Here is a 22,500-nt window from a genome sequence, read left to right on the forward strand (position 1 = left end):
CCAGTTCTCCCTTTTCTTTTCTGGGGTTTTTGCATGGAAATCTGTGGCGCCTTGTCCTTTAAGTAGGATTGTTATAAGTGCATGTACATGCTGAGTAAACAACGGCTGTAGGTCTTTTTGCTCGTGTCCTGTCCCCTTCCCCCCATGCTTCATTGACTGCATGCGTGTAAAATAAATACCCCCATTGTTTCAATATTCACCTGCTCGTTGCGTCTCTTCCTCCATTGAACTGCCATAATTTCATTCGGAATAAATAACTGGTTTTTAACACCGATAAGATAATGGGATCCAATGGGGCTTGGCGATAATAAACCGCTCAGCAATCGCAGACGGAAAGAGCTGCTTAAAGCGGCTTGTTTCCGAGCAGGTCCCGTTGAGGTACAACCTCTCGGTAGTCTGTCCGTGCAAATAATTAGGTAAATCGACAATTTGGCGATCGACCCTGTAGCGCGGGCAGAACATTGACAAGGTTGTGGTGTGGTTAAAAACACACCCGTAGCTGGATTTCGGCATTGATCCGAAAGCTGCGGCTCGATTGCCACGTTCGGCAGGCGCGTGCGGCCGCAATTAGCTAAAGGCGGTCGCCCGCACGCCGGAGTGTTGGAAATCCACAACACTGTTGTCAGGACGTGGGATACAGATTTATCCCTCCTCCAAACTAAATTAACGGGAACCGGATCAAGGGTGTGTAGAGCGACCCTCCGTTCCCATTAAATTACGAGCTTTTAAATTATTTCCGATACGCAAAATGGCAGCTCAAGGCGAGCGGGGGCAGGAGGGATTAGAAATAGTTTTAGAAATGATAGAATCTATGGCTCAGGACGAGATCACCATGCAGGACTCCGTTATGCAGGTTGAACACGCCCCACAACCAAACGCAGAGCTCAAAATGGGCGCGGGGGCGGCCGCGGTGTATGACACCCCCCCTCCCCCGTCAAATTCCCTCCCCAGTCCCCGGCGGATCCGCGCCCGACCAAAGCGAATCGGCTCCGTCAGGGACATTTAACTTGGACCAGCTGGGGGAAATTCTAATGCTGATGAGGAAAGATGCGCAAGAAATGAAAAACAAAATGGATGCAAATGCGCAACAAATGAAAAGCGAAATGGGAAACAAAATGGATACAAATGCGTGAGATATAAAAAACAAAATGGATGGCATGAAAAAGGAAATAAAAAACAACATGGATGAAAATATGCAAACACTGAGGGGTGAGATGCAGCGCATGGGGCGAAGCCTGCAGACGGGCATAATGGCGGTTGCGCGCGACGAAGCGTGGACGGTGGAGCACAAAATGGCGGCGCCACGTGTTGGAGCGAATGAGCTGGGGGGGGGAGTGTGGATTGTGTCCGGCCCGTAAAGGTGACGGTGACAGAGAGGGAAAAATTAAATGGGGTGACTGAGACGTGTACGAGACACGTAGAAACGGAAGTAATGAACGAGGTGACGGAATTAACAGAGACAAAGGGAGACGACGAAAGAAATAGAAGTATTGCCAGAGATGCGGGGGATAGACCGAGTCGAAAATGAATTAAATAAAACGAAGGAGGAAACAGAGACAAAGATCCAGGAAGAAACTAATAGATACGAAGAGACAACAGAAATAAAATGTATAGAAACGCGGGAGGTAGAGGAAATAATAATAGAGACGAAGGAAACAAGAGAGGTGACAGAAACGCAAATAGTCACGGAAACAGAGACACGGGAGATAGAGGGTGAATTAAAAAAAACTAAAAACGAACACACACACACATGGAGTTAGTGAGGGACAATGGGGGTGAGCTGGCGGAATATGTCGTGACCCGGTGCGAGCAGCAGGATAGCCTTCTTCAGGAACGAGGGGAGGGAATATGCCCCCTTGAAGTGGATCGCGACCAGGTGGGTCCAGTCGAGCTTTGCAAGTTAAATGGGGCTCATGGTGTGATCGGGTACACGCGGAGCTTGGGGGGTATGGAGGCTCTGGGAGTGCTTGTAGTGGCGCAAATTCCCAGCGTGGTTGTTCCGGTGTGTGTGGTTTCGAAATGCGTGCTGAAACGCGCACATAGTGTGGGTGAAAGGCCGTGTGTGAGAGAAACCGCGTGCGTGAGAGAAACCGCGTGTGTGAGAAACCACGTGTGTGAGAGAAACCACGTGTGTGAGAGAAACCGCGTGTGTGAGAGAAACCACGTGTGTGAGAGAAACCACGTGTGTGAGAGAAACCACGTGTGTGAGAGAAACCACGTGTGTGAGAGAAACCACGTGTGTGAGAGAAACCACGTGTGTGAGAGAAACAGTGTGTGTGATTACGAGTGTGGCGAAATGCGCGCTGAAACACACGCATATCATGGGTAAAAGGCCGTGTGTGAGAGAAACTGCGTGTGTGAGAGAAACTGCGTGTGTGAGATCGCGGTATGAAAGAGAAATGGCAGTTGGTATGCGGGAACACGCAACCGCATGTCCGAGTGAGAGTGTCATGATAAGGAGTGTAAAGCGTCATGGCACGTGGGAGTGCGTGCGTTGAATGGCGACGAAAACAGCGCCAGACGAGGGACAAAGGCCAAGTAGCGGCTGTAGCTGTTTTGGGGACCGTGCCGGATTCGCACAGCAGCGCGCGCGGGGTCCGTGCTGTGCTTCGCACGAGGCCGCCGCGTGCGTGCCTGCGCGAGTGAAATCTGGTCCGGAAACGCATGCGGTGGATGTAAGCCGATCCCGTGGACGGACAGAAGCTTGGCTGGAGATTGTGAATTTGGATCGGACGGGTTCTCCAGGCGAGCGTGTATGTAAAACTCCGTGTGGCCTGCGTCACACGTTCTGTTCGCAGAGCGTGCAAAGCGGTTTCCCCGATGCGTTACACGTGCCCCGGCTTGCACGAGAAATCGCGGGGGCACGGGGTGCGAGTGACGTCATCGGGGATTCCGCGGCGCGGGTTATGGACGAGCAGAGCACATGTGCTCGCGTGGGGAACCCCTCGAAACGCGAGGCTTGCTTGGGATGCGCAGGGTGACGTCGTGGCTGTACGGAGGTTGGAATCCGGCAGAAGGGAATCCCTGCCAGATGTTACCGTCCGAGAAGGGACGAGGTGCGCGAAGCGCAAACAGCTGCCATGACATCACGGGGAGGAGCGCAGGCTGCGAGTTGCCGCGCTGGAGCGCATAGGAAAAAAAAATAAAAAGAAAAGCAAGCCTCGCCACTTCGAGTATACAGGATTCCCTGGGCAAGGGGTAGGAGACCCCCTTGCTTAGGGCACAGGAAGGCACTAGCTAGCGGGAAGGGTGAGCTTACTTAGACTGGCTTCATGGGGACATGGGTTGTTCCTCATGGAGCCCATGGAATGGATTAGTTAGAGGGATCCTTAGGTCAGATTTAGCATGGGGGAAACGGATTTAAGGACAGACAGATTTTGAGTGTGTAGAGGGGATGTAGCTTAGCTACGTAGTGTAAAAGGATGTGCGATAGTATAAGGGATGACAAGGGAGCACGAGTTAGTTGAGGGATTTAGTGAGAAGAATGACAGTGTTCAGCGATGTGTGAGAAGAGAATTGAAAATGTACTTGATGAGTGAGTGAGGGCCAGCGAGCCTGAGTGTATGGAGTGAATGTGGTATGCATAGTGCGGTGAGTGATTGGGGGGAGGAGTGACTCCCACCCAAGGGGACCCCAGGGTCAGAGTAATGTTAGTGGGTTAGTCAAATTGACAAAATGGAGGCTCGATACCCATTTGGAGGGGTGTAGGAGCCCTGTTGATGGGCTGGGAGCGTGGCTGCGAACGGTTAGTATTGCTTAGTGGGTACCCCGGGCAACGGGCTAGTCGGCCGCGGTAGGCCAAGGTTCCAGTGGAGGCCGGGATTGTGTAGTGGGCACGGGTGCGCCCGCATGGTGCGGGGGCCTGGGGCGCCATTGGCCACGTGGGCAGTGTCGTGGGCATGGGCACCCAGGGAAGGGGCCCGTGCCGCCAGCCTGCCACGTGAGCATCGAGGGGGAGTAGCCATGGAGGGCACTCCCCAGGTTTTAGGGAGCTGGTAGGCTGCCATGACGAGGTGAAAGTCGCAGGGCCCGGGGGTGCCATAGTTAGAGAATCGGCAGAGGGTAGTTCCTGCCAAGTGAGCCGCGCTGCCCAGCCATGAGACCGTGCAAGGGCACGATTGGAAAATTGGAGGGCAAGGCCCAAATTTGAAAGGACACCAACACAGGCGACGGGAATCTTGGTTGGTAGAACCAATAGATTAAGTGACAGGCGCTTTTGGAAAGCCCTGGGGTAGTTTAGGTGTAATAAATGTTAGGGTAGATAGGGAAGTGTACCCCTCCGCACCATCCATCCCTTCGCCCTCGTTGTAGGCTGCTGGACCCACTTTGGGTTAGATCGCTGAGATCTGAGGAGGTCATTCTGAGGCTTGATTGGTCCTCAAGACAGGACTCTAGCTCTCCTTTATCCCCCTCCAGGAGGGCAACATAGGGGTTGGAAGTAGGCAAGGTGACAGGATAGGTTAGCCGGAAAGAGACAATAAAGGGGGTTAGGGAGACTAATTAAAAAGGGGGAAAAAAATAAGACGGGGCTAAATTTGGTTTTGCAAACTAAGGTAGTGGGTATGGATAGAGACAGGCAAAGGCGATAAGTTGGGAGGGAGACAGTAGGGTATGTCCGAGACCGCCTTCAGACCGGCCGGCACCACTCCACTCCCTCCACAACGAGACAAGAGGCCGGCCAGCTGAGTATGCTGGCCTGTTTGTGCTACAGCGGCCTGTTCCGGCCTTGCCTTGCCATGCCTTGTCTGCCTGCCTCTGCCCCTGTGTCCATCCATTACCATGTGCGCCAGGATCATCGCGCAAGTTGCGGGGACTGCCCTGCAGGCAGTCCTGCCGACCATTGCGTTTGCTTGCGTCAGTGCCCACCCAGTATTCTGCAGGGACTGCCCTGCAGGCAGCTACACCATGGGACTGCATTGAGCAGCCCGTGCACCGTGTTTTCCATCCATCCATCCATCCGCTCATTTTTGTGTTTGCTTGCGTCAGTGCCCATCCAGTGTTCTGCAGGACTACCCTGCAGACAGCCACACACGGGGACTGCAATGGTGCAGCCCGTGCACCGTTTGTGTTCATACCTGCATTTGTTTCATCAGCCAGAGACTGCATTTGGGCAGCCTGGCTCCCTGCTTCAAAAATGGCCTGTGGGATGGCATATGGCATTCTGGGTTGGGGTGAGTTGCCTCCAGCAGCTGAAGACATGAAAAGGTTCTGTGACAGACAACGGGGCCTTTTGAACAGGCCCCGAAGACGTCTGACCTTCAGGTGCGGAGCGCTCACCCTAAAATACTGACTAACTTTGCCATGCCCTTTTTTCCCACAGAGCCCATCAGTCCTGGGCCATGGTTTCGTGTAAAATGTATAAGGTTAAGGATAAGTTAAAAATTGTAAATGAGTTTTGCACCCCCTGCATGTTTGTCGGAGTGCCGGCAATTTTAGTTACGTTGTCTGTACGAGTGAGTTTGTTTAGTTAGTTACTCAGCCCGTAGGTTATTTACTTTTGTTACACGGATACACCAAATGTCGCACTCAGGGATCCGAAGGTAAATCGAACTAGGGGAGAACTTACACATGAATGCACACGGAAATTTGACGACTCGGGACGAGTCTGTAAAAGGGGAGGGGGTAGTGTTATGGTTGTGGAAATTCACAGAACACCATTCAGGTTCCCAGAAGACAGTTATGTCGATAAGTGTGTGTCCAGATTAGACTTCCCCACCAATGTCTAAAGGGCATTCATGTGCCGGGCTGTGAATCTTGAGGAAGTATTATTCTTTTCTATCTTTATTTTAAACAACATCTCCTCACCACATTCTCCACAACCACCAACATTTCTTTCAAACAAACAGCATCTCTTCAACGACACCACTACACCCATGCCACCTCCACCACCACGACGACATCTCAACAACTACGCCATCCCCACCACAGCGCCAACCACACTGCAACAACGACATCTCAACAACCTCGTCGATCTCCACAACACACCAGCCCTCCTCTACAAACAAAAGCAACCGCTGTAGGTCTTTTTGCTCGTGTCCTGTCCCCACCCCCCCCATTGCTTCATTGACTGCATGCGTGTAAAATAAATACCCCCATTGTTTGAATATTCACCTGCTCGTTGCGTCGCTTCCTCCATTGAACTGCCATAATTGCGTTCGGAATAAATAGCTGGTTTTTAACACCGTTAAGATAATCAGGTCCAACGGGGCTTGGCGATAATAAACCGCTCGGCAATCGCAGACGGAAAGAGCTGCTTAAAGCGGCTCGTTTCCGAGCAGATCCCGTTGAGGTACAACCTCTCGGTAGTCTGTCCGCGCGTATAATTTGGTAAATCGACAATTCGGCGATCGACCCTGTAGCGCGGGCAGAGCATTGACAAGGTTGTGGTGTGGTTAAAAACACACCCGTAGCTGGATTTCGGCGTTGATCCGAAAGCTGCGACTGGATTGCCACGTTCGGCGGGCGCGCGCGGCCGCAATTAGCTAAAGGCGGTTTCCGCACGCCGGAGTGGCGGAAATCCACAACAATATATATCAGTGAAGTCAAGTCACAGGTTTGGGCTCGGAAGGGTTAATGGGAGTAACAAAGATCATGGGTCAAGATGGGGGATGAAATAAGGTGGCAGTTCACTGCCTGCCTGAAACACTCTGGAAGACGTTTGCATAGACGGGAGAAGCGAGGAATAAAGGGTTGAGGTGCGCAGTCAGCCTGGATTTTTAAAGTTTAACCTGGATATATTTAAGAAAGGATCCAGCCCGGAATCTGAGAATTATAAACCATTTAGTTTAACTTCAGTTGTGGTGAGGATGTTAGAGCCATTAATTAGAGATCAGATGCAGAACCATTTAAAGCAATTTCAACAAGTCAAATGCAGTCTGCTTGGATTTGCTCGATGGAGGTCATGTTCAACACATTTATTGGAATCTCTCTGAAGCAGCTTCTGATTGCGTGGATGAGGGAAGTGCAGCTTAACCTGGTGTTGGTTTTGTGGTTAGGGTGGCTGGCTTGGAATATTAGGGTCCTGAGTTCAAGCCCTTTTGGCTGCTGATTTAAGAAAGGATCCAGCCAGGATCAAGGTGGGGTGGGATAGATTCAAGGTGGGGTTGACTCAACCTGTCATCTTTCTGAGATTGGAGAAATGAGTTCCGGTGTACTGGTATAGGGGCACAGCATCAGCAGCATAGTTGTGCCCCAACAAAATGATAGCTACCTGGCAGCCAATCTGTCATATGCAAGAAGAAGGGAAGTGTAATAGGGATGTAGTACATCTAGACTTTTGGAAAGCATTTTGTAAGGTATGCATTGAAGGCTCTAATGTAAGGTATGCATCAAACAGGAAATAGAGCAGAGTGAGGCTCAGGTGATGTTTCATCCACAACCTATGAACTTTCTCAGGCTTTAGCCTTGCCATGTAGCTTACATTTTTATATTCAATATCAGATATGTGTCATCTCGTGTCATAACAGTATCAGTGAAATATGTGATGATGTCAATTCCTTACCCATCTTTGAAGAAGTACAGTTTCCCATCGATATCTGTGATGGCATCAAAATGTGTGGTCTCGCATGCAACAGGAGCGATGGGTGGCAGGCCTTGACTCTCATCCCATGAGCTTTTGCTGACATGTGGACAACTAGGACTAGACATCGTAGGATGAGCTGGAATTGGCTCTTTGGTAGTTATATCGATGCCAGGTTGGACAGGGTTGAGGCTGTTAATACCTGCATTGTCAGGACACATAGCACTTCCTTTAGACATCAAATATTCTCGTCCTCAACGCAACCTTCAATCACCTTTCCATGCTATTGCTTTTGCTGAAACCTTTTGATTAGCTAATTATCACCTTTAATTGCCTTTCATTTTGACTACAACTCCTGCAAATACTAATATAATCTTAATTTAGCATAAAAAGATTGAATTGATTTTAAAGGATTTCAGGAATGAACAGTTGGGTTCAAACTAAATGCACGGATTCATCCACAGTTCACTACAGTGATATCATCAATGTCTTTTGAATTAATTTCTATTAAATAATGTCGAATTACGATAAAATACAGAAAATAAAAAACAAAATAAATGAATAATGACTCCATTGTTGTGCAGTCCCCCCATTCCACCACGACACAGACTGCAGCTGCATAACTCTCCGCTGATCTGGAATTGATTAGATTCTGCTCTGATAAATGAATCTGATCCTTCAATCTTGGGAAATATCATTGTCTCACCATCACTCCACGAGGATCAACAAATGAACCCACATGTCCATTTCCATGGTCACCCACTGGAAGAGGTTTGGTGTCTTGAAATTATCAGCCTCAACATCATCACCCATGACCTCTCCTGGGCAAACCACATAGCAAAGCTGGCCTCCAAAGCCAGCCACAAATGGAGCCTGATCCATGTCTTTCTCCTTGAAATATCAGAAAGACTCACAGTGTACAAGCTCTTTGTCCGGAGCTCAATGGAGTACCGCTCTTTCCTCTGGGCTGGCATAAAATATGTCTCCCTTGAATTCTGCAGAATTGAAAGCTCTCAACATTATTGGAATCTCCTGCGATGAGACCCAAACACAAGGTCTGTTGCTTTCACATTGGAGGAAAGTCTGTGATTGCTGTGATTTTTACTGCCTCTGCTCCGATATTGCTTCCCTGTGCTCTCTCTGTCCTCCAACTCTCCCAACCAACTCCAGGATGGACATGTTCTTCCAGTAACCCTCTCCTACTTGGAGTTCCAAAATCCAGGCTGACTGCACATATCGACTCCTTTGTTCTTTGCTTCTCCCATCTGTGAAACCTCCTTCCAGAGGCCGTTCTTTCCGACTTCCCTCAGCTTCAAGTCAGCAGTGCACTGTCACCTCATGTCATCCATCATCCTGACCCATGATACATTTTTATGACCCCGATTAACGCTTCCTAACCCAACCCTACTACTTGCTGATTTCAGTGTTTCCTCCCCTTCTCTCTCTTTCGCTCTCAGTCTTCCTTTCCTGTTCGTTATTCCTTTGCCGGTGGTGCCCAATAGTTGCCCCGCTACACCACTGTCAAGTTAATCTTGTTCTTGCCTGAGCCTCACTCCTGGATCTTGAGTTGGTCAAACACTTGGAATGTCTTTCAACCCTGACAAATCTCACATTCTCGCCCTGTCTTTCTGAACAGGAGGTCTGTTAAACCTTCCCATCTACTTCCTAAAGAAACCACTTATAGAAGTTAAGCCACTTACAAGTTTAGGTCGCACGATCAGCTATCATCTTTCTTGGGCAGACCGTATTTCCAAGATGTCCTCCAAAGCCAGTCTCCTCCTGGACATCCTCCGTCATAGAAACTCCTTCCTTGGCACACCTGAATTCCTATTCACCAACAAGGCCTTCATCCGCAGCTTGATGGAATACTGCTCTCCCCTTTGGGCTGAAGCCCCTGTGATACACCTTGACAGTTTTTGATACTATGTAAAGCGAGATCCTCCAAATCATTGGGATCTCCCACTACAAAGCTGAGTGTGTAGGCCTGTTACTTTCGCATCACAGGCAGGGTGGTGGCCTCTTTGTATTCTACCACCTCCTTTTTGGTCTTGCAAACTCTGCCTCTCTTGGCTCTCTCCCTCCCAGGTTTATTTGCAGTGCACACGGTCCGCCAATAACCCCCTTCTTGTTAAATTCCTCAAATCCAGGCTCACTGCTCACCTTCACTCATTTGTTCCTCTTTTCTTCCACCTGTTGAACCAACTTCCCCAGTCCGATCAGTGTCTTTCTTCTGCCCAGGGTTTCAAGACAGATGTTCTTCACTACCTCAGGTCACCCCCCATCCATACTCATGATCTATTCTACCCCAAAATGACCCCATTCCGAAGCACTCCTTTTCCCAAGTTATTGTGATTCCCCCTGCTCTCCCTCACCGCTTTTCATTTGTTAGTTGTCAGTTGGTTTGTTCCTTCTCTGTTTCATCCCCACCTTCCCCTTGCTGTTCTTGCCATGTTTCATTCCACTTGTGTGCAGCTTGTTCACCTCCATGTCCACCCCCCCCCCCTTCTCCCCTTGATCTCACTCTCACTTCTAATCTGCTGTTGATGTTCTAATCCCCCCCTTTCCATTCTGTTCTCGCTCTTCAACAAGCCTCAGTCATGTATACAAAAAAGACACGTGTGTGATATAATAACCCAACGAGGTGGCAGCAGCGGAAGATGATGCTGTAAAAGCTGCATTTTTTTGAACTGTCACCATGTGAAGATCATCAGAATCGTGTTATTTTCTCAATGGCACAACTTGAAATAATCACATTGATTGTGCTGCTGAATAGGTGACCCACTAACCCTGGTATGGTTTATACAGTAACACCCCTCACCGATTCATGCGAATCCTTTTATTGGCAGCAAGTAAAGTCCAGGTTAAGGTTCCAGCTGGGTCCATGATACCTCCAAAGTACTAGCTTCACCTGTAGAAGGTGATGTCTTCTGCAAGATGTCCACCTTTGATCCAATAGGTGTAACCTGACGAGGTAATGATTTACCATGCAAGACCTCTCTCAATTGCATTACTTTTTTGTGATCGAACCTTTCTTCTGCTAGGGGTCGTGTAGTCATTCCTCTCTATCACCTCTGTGTGTTTATCTCTGCATCAACATGTCAGCTTCCCACTTTGGTGAACATTCTTTGTCAGGATCTAGCATAGTGTATCCTTCCATAAACACGTTACGTGGAACGATACTCACCCTCTTCTCCACCCCCTCATAACTCTTTCTGCCTTCATATATGTACGTACAATTTATATGAGACCTAAGACTTTAAACAAGACAAATGGTCTGCAACTATTATCTATTATTCATACCTCATTTACTTCTTTTTTTTCATACAAGGTCTAGGGCTCATTGAAGAGCTGCAACACGAATCACACGCACACAACTGTAGCAAGGTACATGAGACGACACTAGACTTGATTTCAGCCAAACAGGCACTGAACTGGGAAGTGACATCACTTCTCAATGGAGTTACCAACAGGCTTGCAAGATAGCCCTGAGTATGCAGAGTCACCCTTGAGATGTTTCGCCTGGGTTTGAATCCCGACCCAGCTACACACCGTCATATTGCTATTTCGCATGCAGGGCGAGATATCAAGGTGTGCGCCTTTCTTTGGATAGACATTCAACTAGTCGTCCTGTCCACCAGCATTAGTTGGACATTAAATACCCCAATGTGTCCTTCACGAGGAGGAGGAGGCCAGCTATTACCGGCACCCTGGCTAAATTCCAAATCTCCAGCTCTATCATACAGGTGGCATTGCATCAGTGGCCTAACTCTGCCCCCAGAAAATGATGCTACCCGCAGCCAGGTGTTGCATAAGAGAGAGGATGTACCAGCGACGCCATCTTTAGGATGTTGATTTTTCTCTCTGCATTCAGTGGGACAATTAAGGAGGAAGAATTTCCTTCTTCCCATGGATGCCAACCCACAGGGCTTGTCCATGCCTTTTCCTTTAAATGCTGAGCATCTAACAAGGAAGCAGCACCTTAGGTTTTTAAAATGTTTGGCATGACTCCACCAAGGTGACAATCAAGCTGCTAAACTCCCAGATTCAGAGCGGATGCCCGAACCATTATGTCGCTGAGTGTGGTTATCTTGATAAATGTAAAAAAAAATATATATATATATATTACATGATAATCAAGCGACGTTTTCTCTGGTTTGTTGATTTCAATGTAATTCTCACCAGATTCCCCCATTTACAGAGATTACAAACTGAGTACTTTCAACACCAGATGAAAGCAGAAAAAAAAACAAACAAACAACAAGCACAATGTACAACAACAAAATGGCCTTGTACATCCGTCTCACCGTACAGACTCTTGATCCCATCAAGATCATCTTGCATGAGCACTGGCTCTTTCTTGTCAAAAGTATATGTAGGATACATGAGAGCTGCCATCTTGTGGCTGTGGCCGAGTCCAAGCGAGTGGCCAATCTCATGTGCTGCAACCACTGCAAGGTCCATTGCTGTGCACAGACATTCCATAATGACAGACCACTCACTCTAAATGTACACACACTCATAAACACCACATATTCATAAATATAGTTCGGTTTATAGGGGATGAGGTTTGGGGGGGGGGGGTAATACACACTTTTAAGGGTAAGAAAACGTGTTCGAGTCATCTGCTTCCCGTGCATGTGCCGTCAATTGTGGCGCATTTGGGCAACCTTGGGGAACGGTAACCTGAAGTAAAAATAACTGAACATAGGGTAGCAAGAGACCATTTGACCATTTCCCGGGACGAAAGGTCTCGGCGCTGAGGCATACTGTGTTAATAGAGCCCCAGACGTGACATTTTCAGTGTGCGCTGTAATATATATCAGATTCAGGCCATATATATATATATATATATATATATATATATATATATATATATATATATATATACATATATATATATATATATATATATATATATATATATACATACATATATATATATATATATATATATATATATATATATATATATATATATATATATATATATATACATATATATGCCAGGACTGCGAGGAAACATAGTGAGGTTCATTTGCAGAGGCACGCCATTTTCCATTCAAACTGCATGCCAAAATCCAGCTGCCGCCTCACCTCAGGCCTTCATTATGCTCACCACTATGCTGCAATGCGTGCCGAAACAACTCCACATGTCTTCTAAAAATCCCCACAACAACCTACCTCCGCGCTTTCACCACAAAGGCCACAGCTATGATCGTCAATCCCAACCTCTTCGCTGCAGTGCCACATCTATGTGCACCTATCCCAATCTCTTCACCACAAACGCCACGACGCTTCTCTCACTTTCCTAGAACTGCCGCAACTGCCATGAATCCCTTGGACACTTACCACATTCTCAGAGGATAGTGAAGAAATGAGGATAATGAGAATTGAGGTGTTTCGGCCTGTAAGTCGAAGTGCAAGTATGCGCTGTGGTTCATTTGAAGACATACGGATAGCTCTGGAGTTTCCCCAAATAACCATGCTTAAATGGAGTCCGGCACACCTTTGGGGCCGGTGAGTGCTCCTGAAAACTCTCGCTACATGTTAATTATGGAGCTCCGGCATGTGGCAAGGTCCAAGAGCGAATGAGGCAATTTTCGATTCCGAAGCCTAGTTGGGGCATGGCTCCAGCATGGTGCGACTGCTATGTACCAATGGGGGAGCTTTGAAATGCCTACAGCATCGTTTGATTCGATTCTTGGTTCCTCCCTTGCTCAGGGCCCACAAAAGGAGCAATTTGGCTCACAATATCGCTCTCTTCTTTCCTGCTGGCTCCACGAGGCGATTACCCAAGAGCTCTCTAGCATCCAAGCGAAATCTCACCACAAGTCAGCACCACCAAACGGAGAAGGCGGAGCAGCCGAGTGAGGAGATCGGGGGAGCAAGCGATTGTCAGAATGGGCCGGGACCACCCCCGGGTCATCGATGCTCAGTATTCAGCTGCATCTAACGGCCAGCATTTACATTTACAGACCCTCACACAACTCCATTTAAGTCTTTCTCTCACACATCTTTGCTCCAATCTCTCTCTTGTCCACTGTGGATGCACGAGAGCAATCGGCGAGGGCAAGCCCCAAACAGCCATTCTTTTTAGAGCGATCTTGACTGACTCGCACCTCTCACTCCCACACCCATAGACACCTTCAGTTTTCCTCCCTCCCACTTTCTAAGCAATTGGGTTGTGCTGGTCCACTGACCACTCCAGGTACCACGAGGTTGCTACCCCTCAACTGTCTCTCCTCTTTCTAGGCGATCTCTAATTTTCCGTGTGTGTGTGTGTGTGTGTGTGTGTGTGTGTGTGAGACAGACAGAGACAGAGACAGAGACAGAGACAGAGACAGAGACAGAGACAGAGACAGAGACAGAGACAGAGACAGAGACAGAGACAGAGAGAGAGAGAGAGAGAGAGAGAGAGAGAGAGTGCGAGAGTGCGAGAGTGCGAGAGTGCGAGAGTGCGAGAGTGCGAGAGTGCGAGAGTGCGAGAGTGCGAGAGTGCGAGAGTGCGAGAGTGCGAGAGTGCGAGAGTGCGAGAGTGCATGTCATGTTTTGTGTAAGCTAAGGTTGTATAAGGTTATTGGGGTAACTCTGCACTGTGTATTCGTTTGTGAATATTGCATTTCTTTTGTCATACCCATTCCTTGCTTTCCCCTGCTGTACATCTGTGAATAAACCCATTAATGTACCACATAATTTTCCTCGCTCTGTTAAAAATGTGCCCAGCTTGTTTTTGTCTTTTCCTCCATCGGTCCAACATGGTCCACACATTACTATAGCGGGGAAGTTATACCCCAATAATCTGCTTATTAGCCGGTGCGTACTTGGCAGCTCCGCTCGGCTGCACCTGATACGGTAAGTAACGCAAGTACGCATCGAGGGCATGATTCCCCGATAAGGTGACTACCTATTTCCAGTTAAATGGTTGTCAGATGGAGGACACTGGGTCATGTGGTTAAATTATTGGCGTTCGCGGTCGATTAGTAACCCACCACGACACAAATTTATTCACGTGTGATGGCCTGTGATTCCTGGTCAGTCCGGGGAGAAACCAGGGACAGCCCTTCCCTCATAGTACCCCCACGACCCTGGCACCGCAACAGTAGAAATGTATGTATGTATGTATGTATGTATGTATGTATGTATGTATGTATACCGTTGCAGGAAGCAAATCTCTCATTTTTACCCTCGCCAGAGGTTGTTGCATTTGAGTGCATTTGTTACTTGGCAATTTTTTTTTTGACAAGTATGTTGATCGCTTCCTTTTGTTTGTCTGTCCGCTCACCTTTAATCACTGACGGGTCATAATTTTAAAACCGACCTTCATGAAATTTCACCAAATGGTGGAGTTGGTGGTCTGACAGAATCCTATTTATTTTTGAGGTCAAAGAGTCAAAAGGTCAACATCGGCCAAAAGGTCAACACAGACGAAATTTCTAAAATTAACATGAAGGCCAAATTTCTAAAATCTTCAATTTTAATCCGATTAACTTGAAATTTGAACGGAATCGTCATATCAGCTCACTGAATACAACCACCAATTATTTTTGAGGTCAGCATATGCCAAAAGGTCAACATAGACCAAAGGTCAACAACTTCAGTGCAATTTCTAAAATCCTCAATTTTCATCCGATTGACTTGAAATTTGAACAGGATTTGTACGTCAGGTCAATGAATTCAACCACCAATTATTTTAATGTCAAAAGGTCAATATCGGCCTAATTCATAAAATTGAGAGATCGGGCCAAAAAACTATTTATAACATGATATCTCAGAAAGTTTTGGATGAGTTATGACAAAACGATGTGGATGAGTTTGCTAGGTGGCAAGAACAAGCCAAATCGATTTTGGTTCAGATTCAGGCCATCAGTGGGATACAAAACGTAAACGTTTCAGTCTGGCAGAGGTATGCGCTCTACCGAGTGCCATTCGACTTTGTTCTGTTTTGCCAAGTGTCGCTCTGTGAGTGATTTTTCATTTGTTTGTCTGTTTGTCTGTCTGTCTGCACATATTGTGCCAATATTGGCCACAAACACTATCTGGTGGTGGAAGCCAGTATTAAAGTTGTTTTTTTAATTTTTAAACAACTGAGTACCTCTATAAAGTATGTACAATTTGAACGTATATCTATAAAGTATGTACTATTAGAATGCAAGTATGTCTATAAAGGATGTACAAAGAAGAATGTGGTTCCGCCTATAAAGTGCATAACTTACGAACAAAATTTTCATACATCTCGAAATTACAGAACGTGACTCATCTATAAAATACATAGGATTGCAACATGAATCGATACAAAAAACTGAAAAGGTCTGTTTTTCCACTGTAGGAACATAAACCTATGTCATCAATACATCGTCGACACACCACACAAACACAAACACACTAGCATCCAAACACCACCCAAAACAAGTTCTGTTGAGGGTTCTGCAATCCCTGGTTTCTTTTTCTAGTTTTATTATGTGATGCTTTAATGTTCAGTTTTCCTTCAATACTTCTGCTCTAAGCATACCATACTATTCCACAAAATACAGATGCAAATTCTATCCTCATAACCTCCTAACTGCAGTTTGTGAAAGTTGATTTGAGTCTTGTTTTGTAGTTCTTGTAAAGTAGTTTTCCTGATGTTAGCATTAGTATGGTTCTGATGTTTGAAGAGGTCTGGGCCTGCTTTGCTCAGATGGCAGTGGCTCAACATGAATTTCTCATTAAAGTTTTGGTGTTTTCCACATGCTTCTATCACGTATTTATCTTGCAAAGCTCATTTTATATGAAATATAGAGCAAGCTAGTTAGGAAGTCTGAGAATGAGAAGGAATTTTTTTTTAGGACAATGGAGTTTGCATTAAAGGGTGTGAAGGGAACTCAAAGCTGCTGGCTAAATACATATATTGGTATTCAGCAACTACTGGAAAATGAAAAGATAGCAAATGAAATATGAATGTTGAAGCGAATGGAGGGAATCAGGCAGTTTGTTACATAATAACCATGTAGGAATACATCTCCAGGGTAAAATAAATGTAGGTGCTGTAAATTACACCAAACCTTTATGACGCACCACTTTTTTGGCAAAGGCCGTATTTTGCATCTTTGTCATAACTTTTGGTGGTAGCACACCAGAGGCGACCATCTCGACGTTTTTCAGATGTGCAGCGATTAAAATCCTTTCCATAAGCCACAAAAGGAAAGACACATGGTGCACCATTGGAATTTCCACCGTTTGTACCAGCTTCAACTGTGGTATTCAGGGATGACAAGATGCACAAAAAAACCATGGTAAATCCATGTCTGTATTTCCATGTACATTATGCAACATGCTTGGAGCGATTGTTCAAGGGATGACTATTGTTTCAATATAATCAATGCATAGGGGTAGTCAGAAAATGGGGGTTCTGAGGCACATAAAATTAACATTGAAGTCAATGGGAAAATCAAATGCTTTATTATTATGTTTTTTTTTTTTTTACATTAGCTCTCCAAAAAAGGATCAACAATTCTCGGTGCCTGAGGATGACACCTGTACAATTCAAACATTCAGGTGGTGGGAACTGAATGTTGCTCGGGTGCGCATGTGCACCTGAACTATACCCATACAGTATCTGCAGCAGTCTTCAAGTATGAAAATGGGGGTTTTGGGGCAAAGCATCTTCTTGATGCTTGATGCTTTCATTGAAATTAACAGTTTGTAAGGTACTTTTACCAATAATTAAATGTTTTTCTTAAGGAAAATTCACAAAATCCAGAAAAACCTCAGTATTAAAAACATAAAACAAACTGAAAAGAACAATCAGAAAGAGCAGGCCTTCACTCAGACAGCTGAAAAATCATTTTAAAAGACGATATATAAATAGTGAGAAAAACATCTCCAACTAGAAGGGCACTTGGTGGAGCACATACCTCCGCCATGCAATGCCTGATCCACGAGAACATATTGGGCCCAATACATTCTCAAAATGTTGTTGTTCGTCTTTCGGCTGCTCCCATTAGGGGTCGCCACAGCGGATCATCCGTTATGATCCGCATACTGATTTGGCATAGGTTTTATGCTGGATGCCCTTCCTGACGCAACCCTGGTCGCCTCTTACGACACAGGGATAAGGATTGGGTTCTGCCATGATTCCAGACTGCCCTACACCCTCTCATAGCGCGGCCCAGCACAGAGCTCCCGTCCTCAAGCGATCCTCCAACCCAAGCCTCCGAGTAGCCAGATTACAGGCGCACGCCACTACGCCTGGTACATTCTCGAAATATCATGCTATACATCATTTTTGGCCCTATCTTTCAATGGTGAATAATCACTTTAAAAATTCTAGTAGTCGGATCCCGATCTGGATATTCACCAAAATCTAATCAGTTCGTCCTTGTCACACACCCAACCTGTCCACCAAGTGTTGGCAGAATCCATCGACAACTTTTTGAGATAACGTGCTTCGATCATTTTGGCCCTATCAATGGAGAAGAATCACTTAAAAAAATTCTAGTAGTCGGATCCGGATCTGGATCTTCACCAAAATCGAAGCTCTATGGATGGATCAATATGGAACTGAGACGGACTCTGAGCAGGGATCTGTGATGGAGACTTAATTCCTTTAGTACCAGGTCTCTTCGGAGAATCCTTGGCTATCGCTGTTTGGACTTTGTGTCTCACGAGTGGTTTGCTGAGAGAGAGAGTCAAATGAGATTTGTTACCTGCATAGTCTGTCAGCGTCAAGTGTGGCTGTTTTCCTGATGCTGATCCTGCTCATGAGATTATCTCAGTGAGGGAGCCTCGTGAGTGGAGGAGGCCAATGGGCCAACCACGTGCCTCGTAGTTGCAGCAGGTTGACCATCATCTCAAGAAAATGGGGATGGGCAGGCATCTGCCTGGGGGATGGCCAGATGGAGACCCCTGGAGTACGAGCAGAAAGTGGATGCAGCAACGCACTGCTCCGGCGCATGCTCCCATAACTGACCTACCTGACCTGTGGAAATCTCCGGTTACCCTTGACATCGATAACTGAGGACTAAAAGTTGGTGAGGGTGCGGGAGTTCATGGTGGTATGGGATTCAAGTGATCCAGTGGTGAAGAATGCTGTCCCAGAGAAGAAGGCAAGTCTGAAGTGGAATGCAAGAGGAGAGGTGGATAAAATGGTGGAGCGGTTGCAACAGGAGGAGGTGTTAGGAATGGTGCAGCATGGGAAGCATGGCTTAGGGTGAATGAAGCATAACATATGGGGAAAGGCATGTGTGAAAGAAAGGTGGAAGATGGTGGTGAGAATAAAGGAGGAGGAGAGGAGGTATATGAAGGCAGTCAGACAGGCACAGCAAGTTGCTTGGACTCGGTGGGAGGGTGTGCAGGCGAGGACATTGAAATGGCAAGAGATTTGGAGGATGGAACCAATACTGTCGAATTTCCTGATGCGGAAATGTATGATGTGCTTCATCACCAGCAACTTTGAGGGTGTGGGGGTTGTTGCAGGAGGAGAGCTGCTCATGGTGTGGAGGTCATGGAACAATGCGGCAAGCACTGGGTGCATGCTCAGTTGCACTGGCATCAGGAAAATATAGATGGCGACATGATCAATTACTGGCGGTGGTAGTGTAGGAGATGGTGCAACAAGAGGTGATGAGATCAAGAAAGAGTGGAGTGTAAAAGGAGGAGGCCCATGGGAGAGAGGTGGTTTTTGTAAAAGAGGGCCAGGTGGTAAGAGGTGGAAGGAGGAGGAGGTGGAAGGCAAGCAGTCTGCCAAATGCATGTGATTGGCAGGTGGTGGGAGACCTAAAGCCACAGATGGTATTTCCAGAGGAGATCTGCATGATAAGGTTGTGGCATGAGATTGTTCTCTGATCAGGCACAACAAGGCATGTCATCTTTGGGGAATTGTTAGTACCTTGGAAGAGAATATAAAGGAGGTGCATGAGAGGAAGAGAGGAAAGTATGGTGAGCTGGAGGCGGAGTGTCAGGAGAACGGTTGGTGAGTTTCTTGTCCACTATTTGAGGTGGAGTGTGGAGGGTATATTGGCATTTCCTTCTGTGCATTTCTTGCTCGGCTCAGAGTTTGTGGAATGGAAAGGAGGAGGGTGTGTGAGAGAGTGGCCCAGGTTGTGTTGCGTTGAATGGCTCACTTTGGATTTAGAGGAAGTTTATGGAGGCAGGTAGAACGGTGTAGGTTGAGATTGATTGGGTGGTGTTTCATTTAGCTCTAAAAGGGGGAGTGACTGAGTGGGGAAGAGATATGGAGAGATGTGGGTGTGGTTGGTTGACTTGAGCAATGTATGTTATGAGGTTAGTTGGTTGGTTGTGTGGTTTTTGTGTGTGTGTGTTTTGTTGTTGAGTGGTGCATTTTGTAAGGTTGGGTGGTTGGTTGGTTGCTCCAAGATATATTTCCAGTCCTGTGGATTCTGGGAGTGGAAGTTGTTGTTGTAATTTGTGTTGTCGCTGACTGAGGGTAGGTGTACGTATGCATCCAAGTGTGCTGGCTGCATGTGGAGACAAATGGGCCCCTGCTGGCCCACCTTGGCTGATCGTATCACGGTTGAAGGGCTGAAATGGGATGATGCTGAGGACTTCGAATGAAGACCAGTCAGTGACGCACACTTGTGGCCCAGGTGTGTTTGGAAGTTTTATATATATATATATATATATATATATATATATATATATATATATATATATATATATATATATATATATATATATATATATATATATATATATATATATATATATATTGTTGCGGATTTCGCGCCCGCCGGCGTGCTGACGGCCACGTAACTCGAATCGCGGCACGTCGCCCACCGGACGGACAATCCAGTCGTGACCCTCTCGGACTAACGCCGGGAACCAGTCACGGGTGGACCTTTCGGTCTCACCGCGATCGAGCCAATCAGCCCCCGCGTGGGATAGGGTTGCTCGCCAAATTCGACCTACCTAAGTACCCACGCGGAGGGTAGACCGGGCGATCGCACCTCGCCGCAGGTCGACTTCGGACACGGGCCACTTAAGCGACCCGTTCCGTACTATCGGGATAACCGAGCGGTGTTATTCGTCGACCTCGACGGTTCGATTAATTATCGGGCGTATTCAGCCCACTACCAACCCTTTACGTGAAGCAAGATGAGGATTCAATGAAGGAAATGACGAAGCGAAGCGGGAAACAGTTCAACACAAAGCACATTTATTCGCGCTGAACGGAAAGCACACATATTCAATTCCACCAAAAGCACACAGAAAAGAAAAACAATTCAATTTACACAAAAAGCAAATGTAAAAGCGAGGACACAATGCAGAGCTAATACCGACTACCGAGCACACGGCAACACTTATACAATTCTACTTCACAGACGGCGCCGACAACACATACCCAAAACCAAGGAAAGAATACCCTCAAAGATGAGGCGGGCCTGAGGCCGAGACCGGGTCGGGCCCACCCGTCTGGTGATGAGACGCGGAGCGGCGATGGTGCCTCAACTCCGCGGGCCTCGCGGGCAGTGTCTGGTAGGGGGTGGGAAAGGGGCCCCCTTGGTCGCACTATCTCAGCGCGGGGGGAAACAGGAGGGGGTTGCTGATGCTCGGGGTATAGAGGATTTTTATTGCCTCGCAACGAGCGTCTCCACCTCGGCCAGGTCACGCTGTCGGCCTCCCTGGGGTGCAGCTCCCTGCACGACGCGAGCACCCCCTCGTCTGCCCTCGCCGCCTCTCCACAGCTCCGTCCCCTCCGTTCCGACTCCAACGCACACGACGACCAGCTCCTTCTTGCCAACTCCACCGCCCGCGAAGTCTTGACTCTCTGTTCCCTCTCGACTCTCCTCCTCTCTGGACTGATGAACACGGTCGCTTTTTATCAGCCCCGTGGCTTTGCCCTCTCATCTTTGACCCCCTCCCTTCGACCTTTCACCTCGCTCCCCATTGGCCCGAGAAAAAGTGGGCGTGAATGCTTTTTGATCCATAAATTTGCATATATTGATCGCCCTCCAACGCCCTGAAGGCGGGGCCAAATCGCCCCTCGCTCACCGATTGGACGGCAAAAAGTGGGCGTGTGTCGTTTTTGATCCGTTTTTGAAGCACAAAATCCGTGATTTTGTACACGCTGTTCGGCGCGCGCCCTGCACGAGTCCAACACCGGTACCCACAGGCGGCGCAAGAACGGTGGCGATGCGACGGTTGCGAGGTGTGACGTGAAGGTCGTGGCGGTTGTGGTGAAGCGGTGGTTGGTGGTGGTAACAATGGCGGTTGGTCCAAATTAAAGATAGTAAAAGAAAAACGGCTATCCTGAAGAGTCGCAGCACGCATAAATGACATGTATTCCCACTAGACAACGGGTTTGGGCCTAACTACACATGTACTTACCGAGATACCTCACCTAAGGGACCTGAATGGTGGTTTGCGAATTTGGTAACCACAACAATATATATATATATATATATATATATATATATATATATATATATATATATATATATACATATATGTAATAAAACTGCATGACCAGCACCTACCACTATAACCCAGCAGTGCTAGAGAGCCACTTTTTTTTTTTTTTTTTAAAGATAAGGATATTTGTAAAAATTCGAAGAAAAAAAAAACATCTCAAAAATCATTTTAAATAAATTTACTCTAAATAAGTATCTTTGTAGAACCAGGCAAACCCCAAACCAAGGAGTAGAGCAAATCACAACCTTGATAATTAAATGGAAAAACATAACAAATGTGAAAAATACCAAATAAATGTTATCGAAGAAATAACCAAATTAAAAGGAGGTAAAATATATAAATTATTTGATATTGAAACTGGTGACTTAAAGGATGTAGGAAACAAAAACAACCTTGAATGGACAGAAAACTTTTATGGATGACAAGAAATCAACAAAAAGTAATTTTCAATCTTCAAATGATATGTGGTTCAGGAGGAGCCGAAACAAGAACATGAAGAGATTACCATTTTATATCTGCTCAACAAAGTTATTAAAAACAGGACACAAATCCCATTATATTATTTATCGATA

At 46.7% G+C, this 22,500-nt stretch overlaps 1 protein-coding gene across 1 annotated transcript in view; it reads right to left on the reverse strand.

Annotated features, from left to right (window-relative positions):
- Positions 1-22,500, reverse strand: part of LOC147016497 (matrix metalloproteinase-9-like) — a 75,505-nt gene that overhangs the window by 16,383 nt on the left and 36,622 nt on the right. The window contains exons 7-9 of the mRNA XM_085845209.1: positions 16,574-16,750; positions 11,824-11,982; positions 7,502-7,721 (exon numbers count right to left, since the gene is read on the reverse strand). Of these exons, the coding sequence (XP_085701335.1) occupies positions 7,502-7,721; positions 11,824-11,982; positions 16,574-16,750 (556 nt within the window). The remainder of the gene's footprint in view (positions 1-7,501; positions 7,722-11,823; positions 11,983-16,573; positions 16,751-22,500) is intronic.

This window comes from Eptatretus burgeri, chromosome 11 (assembly GCF_056783735.1).
Source record: "Eptatretus burgeri isolate ZD-2024b chromosome 11, Ebu_testis_v1, whole genome shotgun sequence".
NCBI classification, from domain to species: Eukaryota; Metazoa; Chordata; class Myxini; order Myxiniformes; family Myxinidae; genus Eptatretus; species Eptatretus burgeri.